Raw genomic sequence first — 14,563 nt, 5'->3', positions numbered from 1 at the left:
CTGATGTAAAATACTGACCAAATACTGATAGTGTGACGGCAGCCTAAGCCTCCTTATATTGGCATGAACAAGACCAGGGATTTAGGAAAAAGAATCCCTACACAAGGAAGAACAAGACCCTGGATGTAGTGGAATTAATGTGCATGATGAACAAAAAACAGGGCACAAAGAATTAAAAAAAAACACATTTATTTAGAGTACATTATAACAGGAAAATGGCAAGCTTAAAAATATCATGAATAAAGGCCTCACAGAAATGGTATATGTAGTATTTTTATTACAGTTTTGTATTCTACTATATAACCAGCTTTAAAACATTATCCAGTCTGTAACAATTAGCCAAAAGGGCTACCATTTTTATACTGATAACAATGGGCACAAATTGTGAAAGCAGGTACTTAAAGAGGTTCTCCAGTGAAAACAGGTTCTCTTATCCAGTGGATAGGTGATAACCACTTGATCGGTGGGGGTCTGACTGTTGGAACCTGCACCAAATTGGCAAAATGGAAACCTTTTATCCCGCTAGAATGGAGCGACCGTGCACATGCTTGATCACCGCTCCATTCATTTTCTATGGGTGTGCCACGCAATGTGCTTGGCTTTGTCCGGTTGCCCCATGGAGCGATAGTAGGGCGTTTGGCAGAACGTGGCATTTTTATCCCCGTTCTGAAATGGCACATTAGGTCAATCCGTGCAGGTACCAGCAGTCTGATATCCACCGATCAGCAAGTTATAACTTGTTTTGACTTGAAAATCCCCATTAAACTTATGCACCTTTCAACCTGATTCTTTATTCTAAAAAGAACACATTGTACTAATATGAATCTCAAAATGAGCAGATGTCGAAGGACACTTCGGATTGTTGCATACATTGGTTTGTCAGGTTGGGTTGACATTTTATCAAATGTCCATGACCAGCTTAAAGGGAATGAATTATATATTTTTACCAATAAGTTTTCTTATTTTCTGATTGTATATATTTTTACTGTGCTTTCTGCATTTGATGATTAGTTGGGCTAGACAACTAAAGCTTCTGCTAGCAGCATTTAACATGCTCTACTGGGTCTTAAGATGTTTAGGACTTCTATGGGAAAGGTTTGCAGTAGGGACGATCTAACCAATTTGAAGCAAACAGATGTGTCAGGTTTTATGCAATTCACAGGTCCCATTGAATTTGAATAATTTGCAATTTAATTCACGCAAATCAACAGAGGACTGTCCGCTGCCATTTTCAACATGATTTACATGACTTTGGGTGCAACTAGGCAGGCTTCCTCATAGTGCCTTAGAGCGATCACATGGCATAGCAGAGTCAATCAGGAGAAACTATCATAGCCTGTATAAAAACTAGAGGCAGGAAATGCAGCAGCTAATTCAGGAATATTTTAGGACAGAAAGTAGATCAGGGCATACAGCTCAGCAACAGAGATGGGAAGAGAACGCCTTAAATATTGGACAAATTCTCCTTATGTGTAACTGCAGCAGTGAAGATGAGGAGTGTAGTTGTCTCATACAGAGAGATTTGATTGATAGTGGGAGAGAAAAGAAGTGCCAGCACCCCCAGCAGAATTCTGCTTTTGATCAGAGATACAGCTTAGTTGGCATATGTTAGGCTACACTTGAATTACAATTACACATTTTTTTTCTTCGTTCTTAATGCACTAGGAAGCAGCAGCAAGACACGGGGAAAAAAAATTGGTGTCAGATTGTGTGCTTGCTAGTCAATAGCTGCTGTACTGAGTTTTCCATTTTTTGTGCAAACTTTTTTGTAAAAGTGGAAAATAGTTTTTTGTTTAATGAATTAAATACTTACATTTAACTGACAATTTATCTCACAATGTGAGTGTAGACATTACAAATTTTGCATCCATACGAGCCAAACCCACTTTTTTATCATGTACCCTACCTAGCATTTTCTATTACGCCCTTTTTGAAAAGTGGATGAACATCCTGAGCACAAGCCCTCCGAGGGGCAGTAGTACTATCTAGTGCCAGACACGATTTACCTCCTTTGAACTTAAGTGGAGTCGACAGAGGTCATTATGGAATATATGGCACATCACTCATCTCAGTCACAGCAAGATGTTACATCCGACGGAGACTTAATAATTTGTGATCAGGGAAAAAAATAAAATAAATAAACAGTTCCGTGCAGAACAATGGCTCAAACTAAAAGTGATAATTTTTTGACCATTTTTTAACTTTAAAGACATGAAAAGTGAACGGCGTTATGAGCTGGACTGTTGATTACTACCAGGTTACCCTCCTTTTCTATGGTGAGGTCACCGCCATTACTAAGGTTGTGCTTTTGATGGGTAGAGTCACAGGTGACCTCAGAGTGTTACACATGTCTTTAGGACAATTTGCAGGCTTTGCAGTATTGCAATACATGGAGATATGAATAGCTGTGAATCAAGTTTTTTTTGGAAAAATCTGTTTAGCCTGGCTAATTTATATTTTAAAGAGGATCAATCAGCTCTAGTTTTTGGGCATGCTCTGTGATCTGTGCAGAGATCATGGTGGGGGAAGTGACCGGTGACATCACCCACTGTGAATCCAGTGTTCTACATTGTGTGTGGTTTATTGCAATCCTGCCCATGAGGATAATGAGTACATCTACACAGATTACTTAGGAAGTCTGACAGCACAAAACAACTGGCCACCTAAGGGTGCACCCAGCTCCTGTGCTTGGTTTTAACACACAGTTCAGTGCACCTTCCTACCATCTTATTTTGCATTTATTTCTGCCTCTCCTCCTTGACAGACAGCTATGGCTTTACAATAGCCAAAGGGAGTTCAGAGATAGACGGAAAGGAAATAGGTAGAAAGGTAGGGGTACTGAACTGTTTGGTTATGCCAAGGGTGCACCAAACACTTGTGCTTGGTTTGAACAGTCATGCTGAAATATTTTTTTTAAGAGATTGGAGTCTTGCACCACAAAAAATATGTATATTTTTTGTTAGCTAAAACAAACCAAAACAATAAGGTAATTCATTCCCTTTAATAAAGTCACAGACCCAACACATCAAAACAGTTGGCGGCAGGTGAAAGCAGGCAAATAGAAGATAATGTTACAATGTACTCTTTAAAAGAAACCATGCCTGCCTAGGCCTTAGCCACAAGATGCTGCCCTGCCAACACAATAAAAAAAAAAAAAATTAATGACGTTGTTTCTATTATCCTCCTGTACATTAATGTTTCCTTTAAAAGCAGTCCTAAAAAGTGTACCTATGACAATGCATTAATTAAAAAAACACAATTATGACCTATATATTGGATGCTCTGGCTATTTTTTTTCTTTTACATTTCAAGTGTCAATTACCTACAGGCAATTTAAAAAAAAAAAAAAAAAAGCCTTGTGCCTATATGACCCCAGAAGCGTGAAGCCCAAAAACTGGATAGATCTGCGGTGACAGGATCACCACATTATTCCCTGCCAATTTTACATTTTCCTTTGATAGTGATAAAACCTTTAAAAAGTTGGCAACAATTATTTCAATATGTTTGCATATTAAAAACACACATTTAGGTTTGCTAATCTTGTAAAAGAAGCCAAGGCAAAATTACAGGAAAAAAAAGCACAACACAAAAAGACAGTAAAGTAGTATGAACCAAAAGCACATACGGTATACGAAAAGAGTACTTAAAAAGGGTATTCCCATCTCCAAGATCCTATCCCAATATGTAGTAGGTGTATTAATAATAATATTAATAGCAAATGCCTCCAATTAGAATGTAGTATAGTTTTTATGATTTGCTACGTCTCTTTCCTGATGTGCAGGCATTGAGGACTTCAGGTATCCATGGTTACGACCACTAATATCGTGACAGCTAGTTGCTAGTGGTCGTAACCAAGGATACCTAAGGTCCTGCAATGCCTGCACATGAGGAAAGACATAGCGAATCAGAAAAACTATACTACATTTCTAATTGGCGGTATTTGCTAATATTATACCTACTACATATTGGGATAGGATCTTGAAGATGGGAACATCCCTTTATATAGTAATTCAGCTCCCCCCCCTCTTGATTACCTATCACACTCCCCTGCAGTTTAGCATCCTGTCTTTGACCATCAAAATCTTAGATTTTACTCATTTTTTTTATCCTTACATTAGTCTGCAGTCAACCACTCACCACCCGAAAAATGGATTAAGAAAAAATGGGCAACATTGAAGTACTAATCTTGCTTTGGAAAGCATGTTAATTTCAAACACTACCCTAGTAAATATCAGCTTTCCCTACCTTCACCCTTTCCCACCTCCTGATTGGACTACATCTTGAATTGTAGTTGTCCCCCTTGTCGATCTCCCTATACGGCATCATTCCCATGCGGTATGTGGTACAGTCCATGTCATCTCATCATGCTGGAAGTTCTTATGCCTGAGATGTGACCTCCTTGAGCGAGCAGAAAGGCAAGAGTGGCCAGGAGGCCACACGCCCCAACTTGGGGAAAGGAATCCATGAGTTTTCGGATACAGATGAATGCATAAACAAGAAAATACTAGCCGAGTGATATAATAAAATTATATAGGTCGACCAGTTAAATAATGAATTAAAAAGTTGTTTGTTTTTTTATACGGGGGTGCTTCAATAAACAAATCTAAAATTAAAAACACCATTTTTAAAATAACAGGGAAATCCTAAAACAAAACCAAAAAAAGTAAAAGGCAAAATTTGACCAAGTGAATCCATAATGTCCATAAAATATGGCCGCGCTGCTTACAGCTGTTGACAAAAGCTTGCTGAATTTTTAGATCATTCTGAAAAACTCTGCACAAGTCCTCCTCAAGAACTGTATGTTGGTGGGCAGCTTTGAGAAAGTCGGTATTCTAATTGCAGCATCTATTTCGCAAGCAAAGTACTTTGAACTGCAGGAGAAGAAAAAAAAATACATTGCATTATAACGATCCCAATGCCGGAGGGAGGCAGGCAGTCCTGGAGTCATCATATAGCTCATAATAGTATGCAATTAGCTCCCTCTAGTGGTGGCCTGGGGATTGTAACATTCTGGTAGGTCTAGACTAGGAAAAACAAATGTTTCAGTGCGTGCTCGGATACGCTGGTTACTCGATCAAGTAGAGTGGGTACTCTAGCACCATGCTGTTAGATCGCAGGTGCCATCGCTGCTGTTAGACAGCCAATAAACATGCGGGGATTGCCAGCCATACACAGTAATACCATAGCCATGTTGGTTACTGGCATTACTGTGACTGGCCAGTGTAATCGGCTGAGTCACACCAATAGCGAGAATGCCAGCCTTTGGTAGGCCCCCTGCTACATGGCAACTATCACAAGTTGCCAATGTTTAGATGATATGAAAGCTATTCGCTGCAGGACATAACAGGTTATAACAGTCAGGATTTGAGCCATATTACAACTGACACCGCTGCTACTGGCACACTCAGCTCCTGAGACCGCGCCAAGCAAGCCCCATACAGGTCTGACAGATCGGGATAAAGGCAATCTGACAGCGGCTACCTGCTGCATGTGCATCGGCAGCAGGTATCAGACGCTGGCTGTATGGTTTCTGCCAAGTGTGTAACAAATGCTGCGGTGTTTCAGAGAAGGAAAAAAGAAAGGTTTAAAGCAGGGGTCCCCAACTCCAGGCCTCGAGGGCCGCCAACAGTGCAGGTTTTCAGGATTTCTTTAGTATTGCATCGGTGGTAATGTGATCATCTGTACAGGTGATGATTCCAACCCCTGTGCAATGCTAAGGAAATCCTGAAAACCTGCACTGTTGGCGGCCCTCGAGGCCTGGAGTTGGGGACCACTGGTTTAAAGCAACCAGCATCTTCTCCCCTGGAGTAACCGGTCTCTACCTAGACAGTAAATAAAACCCAGAATTAAATCAATAAATCAACAAAAGGAGTACAAACCACGCATATAAGATATATAAATATTTATATATTATATATGCAATTGTGTCCGACCTTTCTTGTCTTGTGTCCTTCACTGCTAAATCTTTGTGTCTATATAATCTTTTTTAAAACAACCTTGTGTATATGATACTTTTTATTGGTAACTGATAAAATAAAATATTTGATATATCTTATATGGGTGGTTTGTACTCCTTTTGTTTTTTGTATATAGCTCTACCTATACAGGCAGCAGGGAGACCTCCATCACTGTCAGTGGGAAGGGAGAAGTTGCTGGATCCACTTGTCCGGCTAGTATCCTGTGTGGCTTAGTCCCCGGGGGTTACTAAACTGGGTTTTTGTCCGATACGCATCGTGCAGCCAGCGTCCGATACGCATCCTGCAGCCAGCGTCCGATACGCATCCTGCAGCCAGCGTCCGATACGCATCCTGTAGCCAGCGTCCGATACGCATCCTGCAGCCAGCGTCCGATACGCATCCTGCAGCCAGCGTCCGATACGCATCCTGCAGCCAGCGTCCGATACGCATCCTGCAGCCAGCGTCCGATACGCATCCTGCAGCCAGCGTCCGATACGCATCCTACAGCCAGCGTCCGATACGCATCGTGCAGCCAGCGTCCGATACGCATCGTGCAGCCAGCGTCCGATACGCATCGTGCAGCCAGCGTCCGATACGCATCGTGCAGCCAGCGTCCGATACGCATCGTGCAGCCAGCGTCCGATACGCATCGTGCAGCCAGCGTCCGATACGCATCGTGCAGCCAGCGTCCGATACGCATCGTGCAGCCAGCGTCCGATACGCATCGTGCAGCCAGCGTCCGATACGCATCGTGCAGCCAGCGTCCGATACGCATCGTGCAGCCAGCGTCCGATACGCATCGTGCAGCCAGCGTCCGATACGCATCGTGCAGCCAGCGTCCGATACGCATCGTGCAGCCAGCGTCCGATACGCATCGTGCAGCCAGCGTCCGATACGCATCGTGCAGCCAGCGTCCGATACGCATCGTGCAGCCAGCGTCCGATACGCATCGTGCAGCCAGCGTCCGATACGCATCGTGCAGCCAGCGTCCGATACGCATCGTGCAGCCAGCGTCCGATACGCATCGTGCAGCCAGCGTCCGATACGCATCGTGCAGCCAGCGTCCGATACGCATCGTGCAGCCAGCGTCCGATACGCATCGTGCAGCCAGCGTCCGATACGCATCGTGCAGCCAGCGTCCGATACGCATCGTGCAGCCAGCGTCCGATACGCATCGTGCAGCCAGCGTCCGATACGCATCGTGCAGCCAGCGTCCGATACGCATCGTGCAGCCAGCGTCCGATACGCATCGTGCAGCCAGCGTCCGATACGCATCGTGCAGCCAGCGTCCGATACGCATCGTGCAGCCAGCGTCCGATACGCATCGTGCAGCCAGCGTCCGATACGCATCGTGCAGCCAGCGTCCGATACGCATCGTGCAGCCAGCGTCCGATACGCATCGTGCAGCCAGCGTCCGATACGCATCGTGCAGCCAGCGTCCGATACGCATCGTGCAGCCAGCGTCCGATACGCATCGTGCAGCCAGCGTCCGATACGCATCGTGCAGCCAGCGTCCGATACGCATCGTGCAGCCAGCGTCCGATACGCATCGTGCAGCCAGCGTCCGATACGCATCGTGCAGCCAGCGTCCGATACGCATCGTGCAGCCAGCGTCCGATACGCATCGTGCAGCCAGCGTCCGATACGCATCGTGCAGCCAGCGTCCGATACGCATCGTGCAGCCAGCGTCCGATACGCATCGTGCAGCCAGCGTCCGATACGCATCGTGCAGCCAGCGTCCGATACGCATCGTGCAGCCAGCGTCCGATACGCATCGTGCAGCCAGCGTCCGATACGCATCTTGCAGCCAGCGTCCGATACGCATCATGCAGCCAGCGTCCGATACGCATCCTGCAGCCAGCGTCCGATACGCATCGTGCAGCCAGCGTCCGATACGCATCGTGCAGCCAGCGTCCGATACGCATCTTGCAGCCAGCGTCTGATGCATATGTTGCCTGTGGATCGGGCCGTATGTAGCTGCCGTCAGGTTCCCTTTAATGGTTTCTGTGTGTGCGTGTAAAATGAATTCGATGCGGCTAGATGCGCAATAAGCACACGGTAACAGCAATCTCTACCTTGTGGTTCTGACTGGTCTCCCTTGTGACTTTCCATGTTCACATTTTCTGGATCATCTGAAACGAGAACACAGATGATAATAAATATTTGTGGGGGAAAACAAACAGTCATTTAACATTCTTTTCTGCTTCTTTACACAATTTATGATGCCAGAGTATTGAAACAGGATCTCCACCAGATGCAATCTCTCCAACTACAAGGGCACGGAGCCGTCCTAAGGTGCGGATCATGGAAGTCCTGATGCACTCACCAGCTTGTGTCACTAATGATGGGGTTACACTGAGACTAAGGGTATGTGCTCACGTCAGGATTTCTTGCAGAAATTTTCTGAAGAGAACCGGAAATTTTCTGCAAGAAATCCGCTTTTTTTTTTTTGCGTTTTTTTCCCGATTTTTTAGCATTTTGCAAGCGTAATTAGCTTGCAGAATGCTAAAGTTTTCCAAGTGATCTGTAGCATCGCTTGGAAAACTGACTGACAGGTTGGTCACACTTGTCAAACATAGTGTTTGACAAGTGTGACCAACTTTTTACTATAGATAGAATGTTTAAAAATAATAAAACAAATTAAAAAAATGGTTATACTCACCTGCAGACAGCCGATCTCCTCAGCGGCGTCCATTCCTATAGATGGTGTGTGTGTGTGCAGGAACTTCGATGACGTCGCGGTCACGCGACCAATCACAGGACCGCGACGTCATTGCAGGTCCTTCACACAGACCACCTACAGGAACAGAAGCGGCAGCATGCACCGCTGAGAGGCGTGAAGACACCGGGGCCATCAGAGGGTGAGTATATGACTTAATTCTTTTTTTTTTACTAATTATATGGTGCCCAGTCCGTGGAGGAGAGTCTCCTCTCCTCCACCCTGGGTACCAACCGCACATAATCTGCTTACTTCCCGCATGGCGTGCACAGCCCCATGCGGAAAGTAAGCAGATCAATGCACTCCTAGGTGTGCGGAATCCCCGCAATTCCACATTTTTAATGAACATATTGCTTTTTTTTCCGCAATGCGATTTTTTCGCGGGAAGAAAAGCAACATTTGCACTAGAAATGCGGAATACACTGTAATTAATAGGAGGCATATGCAAGCGTTTTTTTCGCGTTTTTATAGCGAAAAAGCCTGCTGAATGGGAGGTGGGGGGATGCATCAGTCTGCAGCCTACTAAATGGGGGGGGATGCATCACAATCCACAGGCTACTGAATGGGGGGGATGCAATACAATCTGTAATCTCATCTTGATTTTTGGCAATGTGGAGTACCACTGATTACATTACGGACTGTGTTTGAGGACAGATTCTGAGATTGCAATCCATTTGGTAATAAAGCAAAATAATCAAAATTTTAATGCTGAAGACCTGATGCCATTGTGACAGATTATTTCACTCTTTCCGATACTTCAACTTTATGAAAAGGTGTCATGTACCATAGTGTCAGGTTCATGAGCATAGACTCATGTGGCACTGAAAACATGTCACGGGCTGTATCCAATCTATGGAAGCAAGGTGTGTGCGCACTGAGCTTCGGGAGGAGTTTGTGGAGCAGAGTCTCTCCAAATATTTATCAGACTACTTCAATTTTCACTCCAAAAAGACAGCCAAAAGATTTCCAGGGTTAGAATAATATTGCTGCTTTCTTGCAAATACACAGCCGCACTTGTCAAGGAATCCTGGCTGGTAATGGAGCGGAATTTCATTGAATTAAGTGGAGCTGAGCTAGAACAGCACACAATTTGAAGAGGTATTCCCATCTCCAAGATCCTATCCCAGTATGTAGTAGGAATAATAATAATAGCAAATATCCCCAATTAGAAACGTAGTATAGTTCTTCTGATTTGTTACATCTCTCCCCTCATGCGCAGCCATTGCAGGACCTTAGGTATCGATGGTTACGACCACTAGCAACTAGCTGTTATCAGTGGACGTAACCATGGATACCTAAGGTCCTGCAATGTCTGCACACAAGGGGAGAGACCCAACGAATCAGAAAAACTATGCTACGTTTCTAATTGGAGGTATTTTCTAATATTATTATTACATCTACTACATATTGTGATATGATCTTGGAGATGGGAATACCACTCTAAGGAAATTTGTGACGTGGTACATACACGTTTTTACATTTAGTGATCTGTGAACAAAAGAAAGTGAGCGAAAAGCCCTAGTGGCACATGAGATTCCACTCAGGCCATCTATTTCAGTGGGGGAGGAAAGTGACTTATCTCTGGTGGAAATGGCAAGCTTGGACAATCCGAGTGTCCAGAGTCTGCAGATCAGCGGTGGATTACCAGCGATGGATTACCTGTAGCAGCTCCTTTGAAGCACAGCTTTTTCTTCTGATATGCTATGAAACTTGATACTGCCCCGACTGCTGCCACAGCCACCGCACTGACGATACCGGCCAACATACTCTGATTGCCTGCAGCATACACAGCATTTTGGGAAGGTTAGTGAAGAGTCAACGTCGTTCAATCAAATCAACAGTACAAGCCAATATAACAAAGGTTGCAATATATGTCATCCGCCTGCCCAACAAGTCTCCTATGCAGCCAGCGTCTGATACATGCTACCCGTACACTGGGCAGAGTGGAGCAGCCGTCAGGTTCCTCTTAAATCCATTCTGGTCAAAGCAAAACAGACTGGCTGCAAAATTACATTTACAATTATAGTTCCTATTAATTTCCTAGGAAATGGCAGGGAATTAGAGGGAGTAGTGCTCAGAACAGAAAGACCAGGCACAGACGGAATATCCTGCTGCACCTTCTTGCAGGTTTTACTCCAGTGCTGAACTCACAGCCACACAGCTCAATACTGCTGTATAATGTCCTCCGTGATGATCTGTGCTGTCTAAGGGAGACCACATAGTATCTAGCCTCCACCCAACAGTTCAAAAACAAAACAAAATTAGATAAAGCTTTGCAGAAGTGAAAACTAGTGAAAAGTGCAAAATACGCTGTAATGAATACGTGCATATGTACAGAGGTTACAATTCTCTCTCTAAACACGAGGAATATAGCCCTTATTAGTCATTTATTTATTGATACGACATTTCCCGCTGATTCTACACTAGTGTTGCAGGACCTCCCCAACAGAATGTTTGTAGTGTATGGGGGGGCGGGGGAGGGGTCATCGTCCACCACCTGAACAGCTAACCATACTGTCATGGCTAAAAGTTTTGAGACTGGTGCAATCGTGCAAACTTTGATTTGGACAAAGTTGTACTGTTTCGGTATTTTTACATCTTTTAGTCTAAAGGTACCGTCACACATAGCGACGCTGCAGCGATACCGACAACGATCCGGATCGCTGCAGCGTCGCTGTTTGGTAGCTGGAGAGCTGTCACACAGACAGCTCTCCAGCGACCAACGATCCCGAGGTCCCCGGTAACCAGGGTAAACATCGGGTAACTAAGCGCAGGGCCGCGCTTAGTAACCCGATGTTTACCCTGGTTACCATTCTAAAAAGTAAAAAAACAAACGCTACATACTTACCTACAGCCGTCTGTCCTCGGCGCTCTGCTTCTCTGGTCTGGCTGTGAGCGCCGGGCAGCCAGAAAGCAGAGCGGTGACGTCACCGCTCTGCTTTCCAGCTGACCGACGCTCACAGCCAGAGCAGGAGGAGAGCAGAGCACAGCGCTGGAGGACAGACGGCGGTAGGTAAGTATGTAGTGTTTGTTTTTTTACTTTTAGGATGGTAACCAGGGTAAACATCGGGTTACTAAGCGCGGCCCTGCGCTTAGTTACCCGATGTTTACCCTGGTTACCAGCAAAGACATCGCTGAATCGGTGTCACACACACCGATTCAGCGATGTCTGCGGGGAGTCCAGCGACGAAATAAAGTTCTGGACTTTCTTCCCCGACCAGCGATCTCCCAGCAGGGGCCTGATCGCTGCTGCCTGTCACACTGGACGATATCGCTAGCGAGGACGCTGCAACGTCACGGATCGCTAGCGATATCGTCTAGTGTGACAGTACCTTAAGGTTTCCAGGGTAACTAAAGAACAATTATAAGCTTTTAAACTTTTATGTAAGAATACATGAGGTTTATGGAAAAACGTAATATTTGCAGCATTGGCCCTCATTTTTTTAGACTTTTGAAATTTGCCCTAAAGCTGGAAATTAACATCTTGGCAAAATCCTGGTTGAAGAAAGCCCATTTTATCTAATCTGTGTTTGGTTTGCAGTTTCTTACAATTTCTGTGGTTTTGTTTGTACACCCACTTTCTGAGGTTTGACCACAAGTTCTCAGTGGGATTGAAATCTTGGGAGTGTCCTGGCCATGGATCCGAAAGGTCAATGTTTTGTTTCCTGAACCACTTTATCATCACTGTCTAGTGACAAGGTGCTCCATCATGCTGGATGAGCATTGGTCATCACCAAATTGCTCCTCGATCATTGGAAAAGTTGCTCTTGGAGGATATCTAGATCCCATTGTCTATTTATGATAGTTCTCAGGCAGAATTGTGAGGGAGCCCACTCCCTTGGATGTAAAGCCCCCACACATGAATAAGGTATCTTGAGACCATGATAGTGCTCGTTGCTGGTAGCCTACAGGCCCGTTTTCACATGCAGGTAATCAAAGAATGGAGCCGATATTACAGACGTGACCAAAAATTTTGAGTGACACAAAAAGTTTATCAAACCTCATTTGATCGTATTAACCTAGAGCTATGATAAACCGTATGTGTGGTGGGATGATAATTTGCCCCCTTACATTTTAATTGTCAGCAGCACATTTCCAGTTTAAACGAGGATGTGCTGCCGATAACAATGTTTATGTCCAACAAGTAAGGTTTGAGGAGTGGAAGTTTTTATATAGGGTAATGATGGGGGACGATCGTCGCTTATCTAAACCACTGTCCCTTGTAAACGGGCTTTCACCCAGAGTAAATCCACATGACTGGCTGCCCACCAAGTCACATCGCCCCGACAAGACCTGGAGGTTAGGCCAATGTAATTTACACACAATTGCTAAACTTCTCAAATAGGCCTTACCTTCTTGCCCCTGTTCTTCTCCACCTGAAATAAGAAATAAAGGCAGTTAACGTAGGTTCAGTACATACTCGTTCCGCAGGTCTTGGCTCAGATGGAGGCGCATGCATCGTGTGTTAGGAGAGGAGCGGAAACACGTGCACTTAGCAAGACCACAGCAACGGTTAGCAAAAGCTTAATTAATACCATTTAATATTTGGTGACATTTCAGTATTAAATTTTTTAAAGTGATCAGAAAGCACCTCCAACTCGGAATTTAATAATCTTAATAATAATAATCTTTATATAGCGCCAACATATTCCGCAGTGCTTTACAGTTTAACAGTTTCAGAATTTAGGAAAGTATTTACGGAATCTACGGAAAGAATTTACGGAAAGTATACCGTATACATTGAGGAATTGTGTTCTCAGCAAGACCCTAATACAGCGGTGTCATAAAAATCACCAATAGCCAGAGGACGTCATATGCTCCAATCTTAATCTCGTGGTGCACGCAAGAAACGTGCACCATTAGTGTTCCCTTCATTCTGCGGGTCATCTCAACTCCGGGAATACCAAAATTTATGCAGTTACATGTGGTATTACTCGTGAGCAATAAATGCACAGTTTGCAATAAAATAACTTGCTCTCCGTCGTCATATTCAGAGAGCCAGATGTTACACATTTTATTTTCCCGGCCATATGAGGGCTTATTTAGGTGCAGGATAAGCTGTAGTTACCATTGGTCCCATTTTGGGGTAGACAATTTTTTGATTTTCACTTTTGGTAAATGGGATCAACAAAAAACAGCAATTCTAACCTTTTTTGGTGTCTACAAGGTGCGGCCTACATAAAAACAAAAGTTTCTAAATGGATTCTATGTGATTACAGTGATCCAAACTGTTGCACAATGGGTGTTTTTTTTTTGTTTTTTTAATTCGTGCTCAGATCTGTTCCTTTTGTTTTCCGAGTAGGGCTCTATCAGGGCTTGTTTTGGAATACAGAACTAAAGTTTTTATTTTCAACATTTGGGCGTCTGTGCAACTTTTTGATTGTTGCTTTTTTGGTTTTGTATACAGCACCCCTTCCTTTTTTTGATGCATTCACCATCCACGAAAAATAATTGTATATTTGTATGTGCTGGTGGTTACAGACGCGATGAGAAACATTGTGTCTTATGCTTTATTTTTACTTAACTTTTATTCAGATAATGATTTTAGGCTATTTGGCTGCGATCTATGGCAGACTAAAAACCATTGTTGGGCCTTGGGTTGCCATTCCAGCCATTAGCTCCCCGCTATCACACTGCAGGGAGCTGATGGAGTGAGAAGGAGCAAGTGAGAAGGTCACTATTCTCTGTTTCATATGAAGAGGTAATAGCGCAATCATCATCAGCGCTTATTTCCCCACTGCTTTGTCTGTACTGATTTTAGTCATCAGGAGCCACGTGATAGCGATGGAGAAAGATACACTGCCAGCATGACCAAGAGGACGGGAAATGGCAGCACTGTGACAGCATGTGGTTAAGGTATTGCTGAGGGATTAAGAATGATATTTAT

The 14,563-nt window shown here is 44.3% G+C and overlaps 1 protein-coding gene across 2 annotated transcripts in view; it reads right to left on the bottom strand.

The window, feature by feature from the left end:
* Nucleotides 1–176: 176 nt before the first annotated feature.
* CD99 (CD99 molecule (Xg blood group)) overlaps nucleotides 177–14,563 on the bottom strand; it is an 82,983-nt gene continuing 68,596 nt past the window's right edge. For both annotated transcript variants that reach the window (XM_069761562.1, XM_069761564.1), the window contains 4 exons: nucleotides 13,029–13,052; nucleotides 10,336–10,452; nucleotides 8,033–8,089; nucleotides 177–4,871 (listed from right to left, as the gene is read on the bottom strand). In XM_069761562.1, the coding sequence (XP_069617663.1) occupies nucleotides 4,846–4,871; nucleotides 8,033–8,089; nucleotides 10,336–10,452; nucleotides 13,029–13,052 (224 nt within the window). In that variant the 3' untranslated portion in view covers nucleotides 177–4,845. The remainder of the gene's footprint in view (nucleotides 4,872–8,032; nucleotides 8,090–10,335; nucleotides 10,453–13,028; nucleotides 13,053–14,563) is intronic.

This window comes from Ranitomeya imitator, chromosome 3 (assembly GCF_032444005.1).
Source record: "Ranitomeya imitator isolate aRanImi1 chromosome 3, aRanImi1.pri, whole genome shotgun sequence".
Classification (NCBI taxonomy): domain Eukaryota; kingdom Metazoa; phylum Chordata; class Amphibia; order Anura; family Dendrobatidae; genus Ranitomeya; species Ranitomeya imitator.
The sequence above is the reverse complement of the archived record's forward strand: the minus strand, read 5'-3'. Positions and strand labels throughout refer to the sequence as shown.